Below are 16,919 nucleotides of genomic sequence, written 5' to 3'. Positions count from 1 at the left end.
TCATGGCAATGTTAAATACAAACTTTAGTGACCAAAAATTGAATGATATTTGGAGGGCATTCATTCTCTTCTGATTTATAGTTACTTTAAAATAATCTAGATATTAAAAATATGGCTTTGGGGTTGTGAATGCCTATTCTGAAAAATTTCACAGACACCAAGAGGTCAAGATCTCGTTTCTTGAATGTAACGAATGTATTTAGTGTTCTAGTGTCTTTTTTAAGGAGGTAGGGAAATAAGCATAGTGCTTTTTAAGTCAAGTGTTGTGTTAAAGCACATTTCATTTGAAATATTATTGATAAACTCTGACCTAAGAAACATGACAAATTAATTTTTCTCTGCACTATATTTTGACCACTATGTCAAGGTAAGTATGGTGAAGATAACTTCTGTGTTTTTTTTTTTAATTACTTTCCCTTGACTGCTGTTTTCATTCCTATATATAAGACCATTTTTATTATTACACAAAAATTCAGAAGGCAGCATATCCCAAGCAAGTCAAACAATGACTGTCATCTGAACCACCAACTCCCCATAAACAATGAGGAGATAGCCCAGGATCCAGAACCCAAAAACTTGGGAACAGTGGGTTCTACAAACCACTAAGCTCCCAACCCCAGCAGCAATTATCACTGTGGACAAGGGACCTATTTTCAGCAGCAGCAGCAACAATTATTGAAATACCCATCAATAAGCAGAGAAGCAACACTGACCAAACTACTGTAGGCTCTATTTCCAATCCAGCCATTCCAGAGAGGCACCATTTCTACCAGCTATCAACCTACTGCCACTCACAGGATCAGTAAGCTAGTGTAGCTAACTAGGATATCATGGAAGAAAAATGGAGGGAGCATGTGCTAGGCAGGTCTAGCCACCTATCTTGATCATGTTGTCCATCTGCTTCAATTTTTGTTTTCTTTAATACATTTAATGCTCTCTTTCAATTACACCCACATTTAAATTATGTTAATTCTTCCTGCTAGATATATTCCTTGCTAGATATATTCCCTTTTCTTCATATTATCAAAAAAACTCATTGGCCAGCTAGCTAGACATCTAAATGCTTTCCAAGATTTTCTTCAAAATTCTTCTAATCCTGCTTCTATCTACTTATCACCTTAAATTTCAAAGTCTTTCTGCATAAGATAACCTCTTTCATAACAAAAACAATTAAAATGTATAATTTATTCAAGGCTTTTACATGTATTATCTTAGAGGAGTCTTTTAAATTCAGTGCTATTCCCACTCTACTATGACTCTCAGAGACTCATCTTTTCCACTGACTTTTTATTCTTTTAGATGAATTTTGTTTTTATTTTTTCTAGCTCTAGAAAATTTTTTTTTTGGAATTCTGATATGGAATTGAATAACAAATTTAGGTAGAATTGTAATTTTTATCACTTCAACCTACCTATGAGTGATTGATAATTGTTAATAATTTCAAATACTTTTTTAGTTAATTCTCTAGGATTTTCTAATTATATCATATCATTTGATAGTTTTGTTTCCTCATAGGCCTATTTTAATTCCTTCAATTTCTTTTATTTCTCTTATTGCTAAAGCTAACATTTCTAGTACATTATTGAATATTAATGTTGATAACGGCAATCCTTATTTCACACCTGATTTTACTGGGAAAACTAACAATCCTTGCTAATGGATTTAGATATAATACTTATAAATTTTAAGGAATGCTATTTCCTTTATTCCACGATCACTAGTGTTTTTAATAGGAATTGGTGTATTTTGGAAAAAGCTTTTTTGCCATTTATTGAGATAATCATATAAGTTCTTTGTTTGATGTGATCAATTATTCTGATAATTTTACTACTATTAAACAAAACCCACCTAGGCTAAGGGTTTCCCCCCCCCCCCATTAAAATTCATTAGGGAAATTGATCTACAATTTTCTCTATGTTTTTGACTCTTCGTGGTTTATGTAGCAGTACCATATTTGAGTCATAAAAGCAATTTGGTAGAACTCTACCTATTTTTAGAAATAGTTTATATAGGATTGGAATTATTTGTCTTTAAATGTCTGGTAGAATTCACTAGTAAATCCATCTAGCCCTGGAGATTTTTTTCTTAGGGACTTCACTGCAGGCTTGTTCAATTTATTTTTCTAAAATGGGGTTAAGTATTTTATTTCCTCTTTTGTTAATCTGTAAACATACATCCATTTCATTTAGATTGTCAGATTTATTGGCATACAGTTAGGCAAAATGGCCCCTAATTATTGCTTTAATTTCCTGAATTCACCCTTTTCATTTTTAGTAATTTGGCTTTTTTTTAAAATAAAATTTAACAATATTTCATTATTTTTATTTCATAAAACAGGCTCTTAGTTTCATTTATTGGGTCAATCAATAGTTTTCTTACTTTCAACTTTATTAATCTTTGATTTTCGACATTTCTAACTTGGCATTTAATTGGGGATTTTTAACTTGTTCTTTTTCTAGCTTTCTTAGTTGCATGTTCCTCTATGTATTTTATTCATATAATCATTCAGAGATATAAAATTTCCCCTAAAAATGTATTTTGGCTGCATTTCATAAATTCTGGTATGTTATCTCATTGTTATCATTCTCTTGGATGAAATTATTGTTTTGATGATTTGTTTTTTGAATCACTCATTCTTTAGGATTAGATTAATTTCCAATTAATTTTGAATCTATCTTTCCATGGCCTTTTATTGCATGTTTGTTTTTACTGCATCATGATCTGAACAGGACAAATTTAATATTTCTGCCTTTCTGCATTTAAATACAAGGTTTTTTGCTCTAATACATGGTCAGTTTTTGTGAAGGTGCCATGTACTACTGAGAAAAAGGTACATTCCTTTCAATCCCCATTCAATTTTCTCCAGAGGAATATCATATCTAACTTTTCTAAAATTCTATTCACCTCCTTAACTTCATTGTTGCTTATTTTGTGGTTAGATTTCTCTAGATCTGAGAGAAGGAAGTTGAGGTCCTTCACTAGTATAGTTTTGCCATCTATATCTTTTTCTAATTCACTTCTCAATTCTCAATTCAATTCTTCTCTAAGAATCTGGATGCTATACAACTTGTTGCAAATATATATGGTATTAATATTAATGTACTATCTATGGTATCTTTTAATAAGATGTAGTTTCCTTCCACACCTCTATTTAAATATATTTTAGCTTTGTCTAAATTTATTTATTTATTTATTTGTTTATTTATTTATAATAAATTTATTTTGTCTAAATTTAAATATTTTTTAGCTTTGTCTGAGATCAAGATTTATTTATTATATTTATTTATTTATAATAAATTTATTTTGTCTAAATTTAAATATTTTTTAGCTTTGTCTGAGATCAAGATTTTTTTTTTAACTTCAGCTGAAGCATTATATATTTGGCTCCAGCCCTTTATCTTTACTCTGTATCTCTCTTGATTCAAATGTGTTTATTATACATCACATATTATATCACTGGTTTTTAATCTACTCAGCTATCCACTTCTTTGGGAAGTTTTATGGCAAAGTTCATCCCATTCACATTCAAAGTTGTGATTACTGTGTATTTTACTCCTTCCTATTTCCTGTCTCCTCTCCCTCTCCCTCCCCTTTCCCCTGACACATTAATTTCACTCTTTCCCTCCTCAGCAGTATTATTTTATCAGCCTCTCCCCCTCCCTTTTCTTTCCCCTTTCTCCTCCTACTTCCATATTTGGCAAGATAAATGTCTATATCCAATCGAATATGCATGTTATTTCCTCTTCAAGCCAAATCCAATGACAGTAAGATTCAAAAAATGCTCAGCTCCTTCCCTCAACTGTAATAGGTTCTTTGTGCCTCTTTATGTAATGTAATTTATCCTATTTTGCTTCCCCCTCCCTTTACTCTTCTCAAAGTACAATCTATTTTTTTACCTTCCTGCCCTTTCTATCATCACAAAGTCAACTTATACCCACACCCTGTCTTCTACTCCTACTAATTGCCCTAAAAGAGGGTAATTCTCAAGAGCTATAAGGATTGAAGAAATTAAAGCCATTTCAAGTCATATTAAAAAAATGCTCTAAATCACTATTGATTGTAGAAATGCAAATTAAGAAAACGTTCAAGTGTCACTTCATATCTCTCAATGACAGGGAACATAATGATGAATGACAGAGGGGATGGGGGAAAAATGGCGCACTCATACATTGTTGGTGGAGTTGTAAAATGATCTAATCATTCTAGAGAGGAATTTGAAATTATGTCCAAAGGGCTATCAAATTGTGTATATCCTTTGATGCTGCAATGTCTCTACTGAGTCTATAACCCAAAGAGATCATTAAACAGGGAAAAGGACCTACATGTGCAAAAATATTTGTAGAAGCCCTTTTTGCAGTGTCAAGGAATTGGAAATTGAGTGGATTCTTATCAATTGGGGAATTGAAAATAATGGAAATTACATGAAAGTAATGGAATATTATTGTTCTATAAAAAATGATGAGCAGGCTGATTTCAAAAAAGCCTGAAAAGACTTATATGAACTGATGCTAAGTGACGTGAGCAGAACCAAGAGAAAATTATACATAGCAATAAGATTAAACGGTAATCAACATGACAGAATTGGCTCTTTTCAACAAAGAGGTGATTCAAGGCAATTTCAATAGAATTGTGAGGAAATATTGCCTACAATATTCTTTGGAGTTTTCATTTGGGGAACTTCTTTCAAGAAGTGACCATTGGATTTTTAAAATTACTATTTCACCTTCGGATTCTAGGATATCAGTTAAAGGTGCTATCCAGGCTTTTTTTTTCTTGATGATGACTTTCAAATAGTCCAATAATTCTTAAATTATCTCTCTTGGATCCATTTTTCAAGTCAGTTATTTTTACAGTAAGATATTTTATATTTTTTTTATTCTTTAATTCTTTTGATTTTATCTGACTGATTCTTGATGTCTCATAGATTGATTAGTTTCCACTTGCCCAATTCTAACTTTTAAGGAATTATTTTCTTGAGTTAGCTTTCGTACCTCCTTTTCCACTTGGCCAATTCTAAAAGTTTTAAATTTTTATCTAATTTTTAAAAAGGTCTTTTCTTAAGGGGATCTTCCTGCCCCTTCCCCCCACCCCAATTTAGTCAACTGTATTTTTTAAGGAATTATTTTCTTCTGTCAATTTTTGTCCTTCCTTTTCCAAATTTTCTTCTTTCTCTTGCATTTAGCTCTCATTTCTTTTCCTCAATTTTTTCCCCCTACCTCTCCTATTTGGTTTTTAAAATCCTTTTTGGGCTCTTCCAGGAAGGCTTTTGGGGCTTGAAGACATCATATTTCCTTATGAGTCTCTAAATATAGGTATTTTGTCACTATTGTCTTGTTTCGAATTTCCTTGTCACCACAGTTACCTGTATGTGATCAAAGCTCGTTTCTGGGTTTTGCTTTTTTTAGCTTAATTTATGCTTTTTAAAGTTATACTCAGTGCTCAATGGACACTCTCCCAAGTTTCATTTGCTAGGAGCTACGGACCTAGTCAAGGGCATTCTGTACCTAGGCCTCAGGTATTGGCAGCTTGCCACTCTCCTGAGGTGGCTGGGCCTAGTTGCATCTATTGTGTTTGTTTTGGTCTGACAACTGTCCTGTGCAGGATTCGTGAAAGGCCTGTCTGCAGACAGCCTGCTATACCACAGACCTGCTAAGCCAGAACCATGGGGCCTCAACAGCTCACTTGTGCTACTCCTACTGGTTTGCCTGAACACTGTCTGTGCTGGTCTGAACTTTTCCTGAAGTCTTTATCAATTATCTTAAGCTATAAAATTGCTTCACTCCATCATTTTATAGGTTCTGTTGCTCCAGAATCCATTTAAAAGTTTGACTTAATGCTATTTCTAAGGGAAAATGGGAAAAAAAAAAAAAACAGGCAACTTCCTGGCTTTTCTCTGCTATCCTGGCTCTGCCCTCTGTTATAATGTTGCTAAATGAACTTTTTTTTTCATTTAGCCATCAAGAAAAACCTTATTACCAGTAGAAAAAAAAATTCCCTTTATTCCCTAATTAAAAACTTCTTAAACTTTCTTAAAAGTCAGAAGGTTTTACCACTAGAAGATGATAGGTACCTAATATTATTGGAAAACATGAAAGCAACTATATTTTAGTTGAAAGAAAATTATTTTTAATGGGTTATTCCAGCTTTGACCATCTAGTACAAAGCTAAATTTTTTTTAATAAATTAAATTAATTAAAACAATTAAAACAGCTCTATCTACCAACCTACTTAAATTATTAATGACAAAATGAAATATTAATGGAAGAACATAGACACAATAGATGAAATAGATGAAAATGGAGAGACAACAAACAAATGAAAAAAAATGTGAAAAAAATTTTCAAAAGATACTCTTCACAATAAAAGAATGTATAGTCACCACATTTGGAGTTTAATATCACAGTTCTAGATGTGTTTTAACAGAATGTTGCTCTGGGGGAAAAAAAGCCTTCCTTCTATCAGTTTTGAGCACAAGCCTATTTCTCCCTGATACTGATTATTACCCTTAGTTTTTTGTCCCGTGCTACTGTTGTGGTTTCCCATAAATCTTCGAGAGGAATAATCCAAAACACTAGAGACCTTTCTTTTAGTATCTTGGAGACACTATGGACTGAGCCTATTATTATTCCACTTCTAGATGACATCTCCAGATGACCTAGCAGAGGGATGTCTTCACTCATAACAGTTGGAAAATGGATCTGATATTATCTGATAGATTGTTTTTGATTAGACAAAACTGCTAAAAAGGCAATTTTTAAAAATGGGAAAATGTATTCAGAAAGTGTCATTAATGACATAGAATACAAAGGAACATAAGAATTTCTTCTCCAGGAGTCACAAATATTGCCCTCATTTTGCTTTTTTCCTTCTTCTTGTGACAATGGTTCTTTCTAAGGCAAGGTTTCCAGTTCCTTCAATATTCTGACTGTACTTTCTTCACCATGACACAGTTTATTGATGAAATTATGAAAAAAAAAATCTATAAATTTGGAATCACTGAGAGCAGCATATAATTTCTCTAATACAAGTAAACTTAATCTCCATCTAATTGAATTTTAAATCCATTTTCAGAAAGTGTCCAAGATATGCACATAGATGTACTAATTTGATACAGGCATGAGATATTTGGATAATTTATTTTTTCCATTCATAAAATTGATGAACTCAGGAACCAAAATGGATTCAAAAGAAAATTAAAAATTTAGAAACTGAATAACTGGTTAAGAAGATAGTAGTTGAACACCTGTCAGATTGGCTAAGATGACAGGAACAAATAATGATGAATGTTGGAGGGGATGTGGGAAAACTGGGATACTAATACATTGTTGGTGGAGTTGTGAAAGAATCCGGCCATTTTGGAGAACAATCTGGAACTATGCCCAACAAGTTATCAAACTGTGCATACCCTTTGATCCAGCAATGTTTCTACTGGGCTTATATCCCAAAGAAATACTAAAGAGGGGAAAGGGACCTGTGTGTGCCAAAATGTTTGTAGCAGCTCTTTTTGTAGTGGCTAGAAACTGGAAGATGAATGGATGTCCATCAATTGGAGAATGGTTGGGTAAATTATGGTATATGAAGGCTATAGAATATTATTGCTCCGTAAGAAATGACCAGAGAGGCTTGGAGAGACTTACATCAACTGATGCTGAGTGAAATGAATAGAACCAGAAGATCGCTGTACACTTCAATGTTGTATGAAGATGTATTCTGATGGAAGTGGATATCTTCAACATAAAGAAGATCCAACTCACTTCCAGTTGATCAATGATGGACAGAAATAACTACACCCAAAGAAGGAACACTGGGAATTGAACGTAAAATATTAGCACTACTGTCTATCTACCCAGGTTACTTATACCTTCGGAATTCAATACTTGCAACAAGAAAATTGGATTTACACACATATATTATATCTAGGTTATACTGTAATACATGTAAAATGTATGGGATTGCCTGTCATCTAGGGGAGGGAGGGGAAAATCTGGAAAAATAAACACAAGGGATAATGTTATAAAAAAAATTACTCATGCATAAATACTGTTAAAAAAAAAAAAAGAAGAAGATAGTAGTTGAGGAGGAAGAACATTCCAGGAATGAGAAAAAGACAGTACAAAAGCATAGAGATGGGAACTAGAGGATCATATGTGGAGGGCAGTATGGTTGGATAATAAAGTAAAGAGAAGGGTAATAAATAAGAAAACTAAAAAGGAATTGCTAGAACCATAGTAGTAATGTCAATGTCAGCTTGTAACATGAAATTCAGTAGTATGCCCTCACAACATATGCTTTGTTCTTTAACATTTTTGTATGACTTGGATAAAGGCACACACAGACAGCATGCTTACAAAACTTGCAAATGATATGAAGCTTGGAGCTAACCTACTTAATGGCAGAGGGAAGCTCCAAAAAGATCCTAAAAAATTACACAATGGGCTGAAATTAAGAATTTCATTCACTGAATGGAAAAAAAAATTTACAGTACAGATAGGGAAGAAATAGCTAAACAATTGAAACTACCATAGGGAAAGAGAGATAGAACAGAAGAACAGAGGACAGCCCTAATACCAAAAATGGGTTGGCAAAGGTGGACCTTGGTAATGTAATGGTGACTAGAGCTTGGAGGTGGTGGCTTGGGGATGCTAAGTTGCAGAAGTTGGCCAAGGGTCATGAAGAAAGGCATAGGGATGGTAACTATCATGGTGAGGAAGGTACCCCTAATGTAAATGATAGTACCATTTTTGTGCAGTTGACTGTAAAGAAATCTCAAACTTGGAAAATGTAAGTAATTTGTAGACAATAATAAAGCACATCAATGGAAAAGTTGAGGCAAGAGTCAAAGTCTTCAAACTTTTCATTTACTAATTTTCCACTATAACACATTTGGTACCCTTTTCCCCTCCCTGGTTCACTAGAAGAAGGAAAAAAGCAATATGAGGGCAATATTTGTGACTCCTGGAGAAGAAATTCTTATGTTCCTTTGTATTCTATGTCATTAATATCACTGAATGAATATATTTTCCCATTTTAAAAAATTGCCTTTTTAGCAGTTTTGTCTAATCAAAAACAATCTATCAGATAATAGGTCTATTGTTTCCATTTTCCAACTGTTACGAGTGAAGACATCCCTCTGCTACGTCTAAAATCCTCCAAAAAAGACAGGTTTCAGAATAGTCCTAAGCTTCAGGACACAACAGCATTCTTTTTTTCCTCATTCTTTTGTTGTTTCTATTCCAAGAATTAAGCAGTTTATCTTTTATTCCCTAAATTCTTATCATTCAGTTTTTTAAGCTATTAAAATATAAATGAAAGAAAGCAATGTCCCTTTAATATCTTTAAATATGTATATGTATATTCTATAAATTGAAAAAGTTGAAAAAGAACATAAATATATACCTCGAGTTTTATAAACAGCTAAATGATCTTGAATGATAAAGCTATCTAAGCCTTGCTTCATTTAACATTATGATATAAATGAACTAATAATTGAGAATACCATGAACTTAATACATATAACTCCTATTTCCAAAACATAATAAAATAGTGAGAAGTATTCTAGCATAGTGGGCTTTGAATTCAGAAAGACCTGAATTCAAGTCCTGTATCTAAATACATCTTGATCGTGGGATATCCAACCAGCTGCAGCAACCTCTCAGTGCCCTAGCCAACTCAGTAAGATTGTACAATGGAAAGAAATAACTGCTTTTGCACTACCAGAAGAATTTTATCATGGAAGCTCACTACAATGAGCAAAAACAATATAATAATAACACCTTTATAAAATATTTTATAGCCTAGAACTTTCACATTCAATAATAACCAATATAGGTTTCATGTGACTCTATGAAGTAGACAGAAAACATATATAGATATCTATCTCTATATATTTTTTAAATTTTACAGATGAAAAGCAAAAAAAACTGAGGAGTTTTAGTGACTTGTCCAAGGTGACATGTTAGTAGCAGAACTAAGGACAGACCTAGATCTTTTACCTCCTAATCCACTACTCATCTCATATGCATCTATTCATTAACTTGATAGCCTAATGTTTCCGATGTGAACTCTTTGGAAGAGGGCAAAGTAAGAAGAATTCCCAAATGCATTCCCAAGTGCATTTTTTTGTCCAATCTGAATTTTTTTGGGGGGAATGTGAGGGGTGGAAAGTGAATAGGAAGGGGAAAAATGGATATAGCATCTACATAATTTGCTTTTATATAATCTGGGCATTTAAAATGAAGAATGTGATAAACAAAAGACTCACCTAGTCTACTACGCCTAATCTCTTCTGGTGAAACTGGGCGTAACTTTCTTTCTGCTTTGATTTCCTCCAATATTCTTTCATGAAGACTCCGTGGCCGTGGTGGAGTTGGTTTCAATTTTCTGGCTGAAGCCTTGAAGAATAAAGAGAATTAACAGTAATGGATTTAAGTAATTTGCTTTAAAAATAATTTCATACACAACTATTCATTGTAATGGAATATTATAGTTCTATAAGAAACAATCAGCAGGAGGATTTCAGAAAGACCTGGAGAGACTTATATGAACTGATGCTAATTGAAGTGAGCAGAACCAGGAGTTCACTGTACACATCAACAAGAGGAAAAAAAATCAGAGCAAAAGGGAAGAACCATGGAAGAGTAAAAAAAGATAGATCACTGAACCACTGAGAAGAACAAAGTCTTCCAGACTTGATCATTGCAGATTCTTGCTGTTCTTGTGTACAATGTAGTCCTGGTTCTGCCTGTTTCATTCAGCAACAGTTCATGTAAATCTTTCAGCTTGTTCATCATTTTTTATAGAACATTTTTTATAAAACAACAGTATTCCATTATCTTCATATACCTCAACTTATTCAACCATTCCCCAGCTGATGTGCATCTACTCATTTTCCAATTCTTGCAATCACAAAAAAAAGGTGCTACATACAACTCAAGTGTCCCCTCAGTTATCATTTATATGCTCTGATTTCTCCCCCATTAGAATGGTAGTTCCTAAAAGACAGGAACTATTTATTCTTTAGTATACTCTCTCCCCTGCCAATACGTAGTGCTTAGTAAATGCTTATAGCCTGATTGTCAGGCAGAACACATGCATTAGGAAAACAGAATTTTCTGTTGTTTTTGTAAGCTTAAAAAGAGAGCCTACTTCCAAGAGGGAACTCACTGGCCCATCAGGATGCTTCTTCCTTGACTCTTTCTAAATAGTTTCTTTCATAATATCACCTTTGAATTCACATAGTTTTTGGGAATGCAAGAAACTACTTCCTCTTGATGTTGTACAGCTGCAGAAACCTCATTTCCTTCCATTCTTGCTTATAAAGGGTTTCCAGAAAAGAAGGGTTCCCAAGACACTTGAGTTGTTTCTAAAAGGAAACCAAGGATTCTAAGAGGTGGGGAAGAAGAGCACTGGGCAATGTCCTCTGTATCACCTGCATGAATTAGTATTTTTATGGGAGTGAAGCACAATGGAAAAAGTAGCCAGAAGGCAAGCTAAATAAGACAACAGAAGAAGCTGATTAAAAAGTGAAGGCTCAGAATGAGTAGCTTCAATTTTGGAATACAGAGAACAGAAAGGAACTACAGAAGTAAAGGGTCTATGAACCTGTGAATGAGGGCCTGAAGAAGACAAGAAGAGAAAATGGATAGTAAAAAAGAGTGAAGGAAAGAAATCCTCTAAAAAGGGCACAATAAACAGAACAAACTGAAGGGAAGGAGAGGAAGGGAGATTTTATTTGATGGGAGTAGGGGTGGGGAAGAGAGAAGAGGAAGTAATTAAATAATTAAATAGCCAGATAAAAGCAAGAAAGAAAAAAGGTAAGTAACTTCAAAGGCAAAGGGATGCCAAACAGGATAGGGATTAGGGAGGAACAGAGGTTAGGGGTGAGGGAAAGTGAGTCAATAGATTAGGGCCACCTTGAAAAAAATTAATCTAAAAGTAACTGAAGAAACATATTCTAGCAGAAGATACAAGGAAAAATAACTTTAAGGGGAAAAAAAAGTATATACAGGGAAAAGAATAGAGGACTAAAACAGAGTTTAGGGGACAATCATAATTAGTGTAGGAGATCTGGAAAAGATGCAATGAAAGAAAATGAGAAAGAGTGGTTAGAGAAGAGAGCATCCTGAAATAGGTAGTCAACAGTGTCAAATACTGATCACGAAGTAGCTAGTAGATAAGGCAATTAACAGCTTTTAAAAAACTGAAAAGAACAGCTAAATGATGAGACAGGAAGTCAGATTGCAAAATAGGAAGTGAAGGCATCAGTGTAGATGACTTATTTAAAGATTTTAGCTGAAAAGGATAGGAAAGATACAGGATAAGAGCTGGTAAGCATGGTAGAATCTAGTGGGTTTGTTTTTTTTTTTTTTAAATAATGTCAGAAACATGGGCTTGTTTGAAGGCACTAAGGGAAAGAACCAGTAGATAGGCAGAGGTTGAAAATTGAGGAGAAAGGGAATGATTGAAGAGACAATTTGTTAGAGAAGATAGACTACTTGTCAAATATATAGATGACAAAAAGCTTAAGAGAAATAGGCTAAAATATTGGATCAAATCCCACATGGAAAAAAATTTTTCTTTGTGGAACCAGTTTTTGTTAATTAACCATTAAACTTTTTTGGCCAAAATGATTAAGTTTACAGACCAAATGAATTCCAGAAATTTCATTCAACTACTACTGGCAAAAATCATGTCAAAATACATACTGGATTCAAGGGAGGTCGTGATCTAATGAAGTCCAGGATAATTTCATGAGCACTTTTTCTTAACCGAGGAGGAATATCACCATTCACCTAAAAAAAGAGAGAGAAGAAAATTCAGGTTTTTTTAAGAGGTAGTACATTCTCAGAGAAGCATGACTATAGGTCATTCATTAAAGAATTCTTAATCTAATTGCAATCTACATATCAGCTACAAAAAAAACCAAAACCACACCATACTAAAGTATAACTTCTTGCAAATGAACAAATTACAATACTCATTTTATTTAGGATTCTCTAATTACCAGAGAAGACTATTTAAAAGGGAAAAAAGCTTTGGAATTAGTTCGAATTCTATGATTTGAAAAATTTTGTTAGATTAACATACATACATACATACATATATATATATATATATATATATATATATATATATATATTGCGGCAACTGAGGTTAAGTGACAGATTTGAACTCAGGTGCCCTTGACTTCAGGAGTGGTGGTCTGTCCACTGCAGCACCTAGCTGCCCTATAAACAGAATATTGAATTATCACATTAATTCCACACCCAAAAAATTAGGTGCAGGATAAATTGAGAACAAAAATAACATTATATCTTATAGCTAGACATTTAATGCATAGTAAGCATAAGCTTGTTTTGTTAAATGTGCACAGGTCAAATCCTTGAGTCCAACTGTTTCTCAAACATATACTACTGGCCATAAAAGAATTGTGTGCATTATTTAAAGAAATCTATTATGCCAGTGGAAAAAAGTCAGTGCTCTACTAATGCTCAGTAGCATAGATCATGCTGCAAAAAAAAAAAAAAAAAAAAAAAAAAAAATCTGAATTGTAAAGAAAAGCAATGAAAAGCCAGAAATTCTTGATGGAAGCAATAGGAGTACAATAATTTATAGTTATGTAGTGTTTTCTCACAACAGCACTAGTCCAATTGAAATAGTGTGAATTTGAAAAATGTAACCACTTTAGAGGATTCTTGCTGTAGTTATGCCCCCATTAGTGAAAAAAGCCTGTGAAATGGATGTTTGTAATTAAAATTTGTATTGTTACAAGTTAGAATTATGGAAAATATGGCATTTGTTTCCAGCCTCATAAAGATATGCAGTAGGAATTCAAATAATGCCTACATTCTTCCTTCTTTTGGGGACAACATTTTTATCAACAGATTTTTATCTGTTTATTTTATCTGTATATGTTTATTTTATCTGTATATTTTATCAACAATTTTTATCAACAGAGCAAGAAAATGTGTCTTAAGAAAGAATAGTTGTCCACGTCCATCCGAAAAGAACATAATGGCATTCTCTCTCTCTCTCTCTCTCTCTCTCTCTCTCTCTCTCTCTTTTTTTTTTTTTTTTTTTTGGTTTTTGCTGAGGCAATTGGGATTAAGTGATTTGCCTAGGGTCACACAGTGACCCTAGTGTCTGAGTGTCTGAGGCTAGATTTGAACTCAGTCCTCCTGAATTCAAGACTGGTTCTCTCTCCGATGCACTATGTAGCTGCCCCGGCATTCTCTACTATTTTGCTGTTGTTCACTTGTTTGTGCCTTCATGACCTTTTTAGAGTTTTCTTGGCAAAGACACTGGAGTGGTTTGTCATTTCCTTCTCCAGCTCATTTTACAGAAGAGGAAACTGAGGCAAATATGTTTTAAGTGAATGGCTCAGAATTCAAACAGCTATCAAGTATCTGAGGCTGGATTTGAACTCAGGTCTTCCTGATTCCAGGCCCAGCACTCTATCCAACTGTACCATTCTCTAATGTAACAGAGAACAATGAGAGGTAGGAATCAACAAAAGACAACCTAAGTTTTGGATACAATAAGATCTTTCAAACATCCAACTTATTGTGTAGCAGAGAGACGATCCTACTTATTCTGTAATATAAAGTAGGTGACTATTTCTTAGGAATCTTATTACATCAAAGAAATAAAGTAATTAAAATCTGACAAATAAAAAACTGATTTCCTGAGCATTTTCTACATCTTTTTAAAAAAGAAACACAAAATCAATATTAAATAAAACTATTTCCCTAATTGGGTTTTTCTGAATCCCCATCCTTATTGGACTCCTCTCACCTCCTCAAGCCATAATCCCGTTATAGTTATTCTTTCTTTCAATTATGAAACTCCTAGAAAAACAAAACACCTCTCCCATTAAGCAGTGCCTCCACTTTCTCAGCTCTCACTTTGAAAGCACTTTGAAAATAGATCAGTATCCACTCAACCTGAAACCACCCTCATTAATGACAACAATGATCTCTTCCCTGCCAAATTCAAAGGTCTTTTCTCAGACCTTAGTTTCACACAAGATTTGACACTGTCAGCCACCTTCCTCCAGATATTTTTTCCTCCCTAATTTTTCATGGTTCTCTTCTCTGGAAGACCACCTTTTGCAGGATTATTCTTTCTTCCATGACCTGACTCCTATGCTCTTTTTCTCTCGACATTTTTTTGAGGGCACCCTTATGGATCTGAATTTCATCTCTAAACAGTCCTCATCTTTCCCATGTCTTCAAATGCCTGCTGCACTTCTCCCTGTGCACATCCCACAAGAATCTCAAATTCAAAATATATAAAAGAAAATCCAAAATCCACTTCTCCTTCCTAGTTATCTTACTTCTTTGAATGACCGCCCTCCCACTCTTGTAGTGATCCAAGTTTGAAACTTCAGAGTGACTCTCAACTCTTCATTCTCTCACATCTATATCCAATTAAAGATTAAATCCTCTTAATTTAACTTCCACAACATTTTTTTGTATCCATCCCCTTTTCTCCACTCACATTGTCATCAACCTGGATTGAGGCCCTCCATACCCTGTACTTGGACAAGGAGGAAACAGCCTCCTAATCAGTCTTTCTGTATCTTTTTTTAATCTACATGGCTGTCAATAGATTTAATTCATAAAGCACATATGCCTATTTCTTTGCATTGCATCTCTCTTCAAGAATCCAATTATGTCTCACTCTAGACTAAAAAAAAAAGCTACCATCTAGTACCTAGGATAAAAACGAATTTTGTTCTACTATGTCTCCCAATTTATCTTCCAGGAATATTACACATTACTGTCCTTCACACTTTCAACAGCCCAAGGATACTGGTTTATTTGGGGTTTTCTCTGCATAACCTTCCATTTCTTGCCACCATGAATAAGATGCTAATCAATCTTTTAATGTTCCTCCTTTTCTTTCCAACTCTATTAAGGTTCAGCTCAAATGCTTCTTTCAAGAAGTCTTTCTAGATTTCCACAATTTGCCCATGAAACAAAAAAAGTTATTTATATATGTAGTAAAACATTAACAGGATATTCTGCATCATTGTAGGAAACACACAAAATAATGGGCAAAACATATGCTATATTAGTATATGCTATAATTTACTTGTAAGTGAACAGTGAATGCAAGATTCCTGAAAACTGAGACTATTCTGCTCCCAGTGATTAGCATAGTGCCTAACATCTACAGATAGATACTCAACAAATACTTTTTGAAAGACTGACAGATAAACAAAAAATTCAAAGTAAATTTCAGTCAGAAAGCAGTAGAATATGAGGAATTAAAATTGATAAATATTAAATAAAAATTTAATATTGATAAATAACTGGATGATAAAGGAAACTACATTCACATTTAGAGGATATATTTTACCAGATACTGTATGGATGAAGTTCTTAGTAAAAAGTAGCAAACTAAATTTGGGTTTTGCTTTTTTTTTTTTTTTTTTTTTTTTTTTTTTTTTTTTTTTTTTTTGCTGAGGCAAATGGGGTTAAGTGACGGTAGGATCACATAGCAGCAAATTAAGTTTTTAAAAACAGCATGACTCATATAGTCATTTTCAAATAACAAATAATAATCATTTGATTTAGCCTTTCATTACTTACCATTACTTTCCTCAAAGTGTATCGTTTACAGCGAATATCATCCATTAACATCTCATAAGGTGTGAGCTGATATTCAATTGGCAAAGGATTATACTGTCGCTCTTGAACCTTCTTCAGTTTTACACCATTCCTCAAATCCCTCATCACCTGTACCCAGAATCGAGCCTAAAGAGAAAAGGGAGAAAAAAACAACACCAATGAATATGTGTCAATGTTTTCTCCAAGCACTATAAACTAAAAAGATTCCTGGACTCCCAGTAGCCCACAAGAAGAAATTATAAGAATTTAAGGTGAGAAAAACCAATGTGTGTTTTAGGGGTTGAG

The 16,919-nt window shown here is 33.7% G+C and overlaps 1 protein-coding gene across 1 annotated transcript in view; it reads right to left on the bottom strand.

The window, feature by feature from the left end:
- The window catches only part of SPIRE1 (spire type actin nucleation factor 1), a 167,414-nt gene that overhangs the window by 38,689 nt on the left and 111,806 nt on the right, over positions 1 to 16,919 (bottom strand). The window contains 3 exon segments of the mRNA XM_074274672.1: positions 10,262 to 10,391; positions 12,705 to 12,791; positions 16,596 to 16,760. Of these exon segments, the coding sequence (XP_074130773.1) occupies positions 10,262 to 10,391; positions 12,705 to 12,791; positions 16,596 to 16,760 (382 nt within the window).

The sequence above is a fragment of the Sminthopsis crassicaudata genome, chromosome 1, assembly GCF_048593235.1.
Source record: "Sminthopsis crassicaudata isolate SCR6 chromosome 1, ASM4859323v1, whole genome shotgun sequence".
NCBI lineage: Eukaryota > Metazoa > Chordata > Mammalia > Dasyuromorphia > Dasyuridae > Sminthopsis > Sminthopsis crassicaudata.
This window is presented reverse-complemented; position numbering and strand designations above follow the sequence as displayed.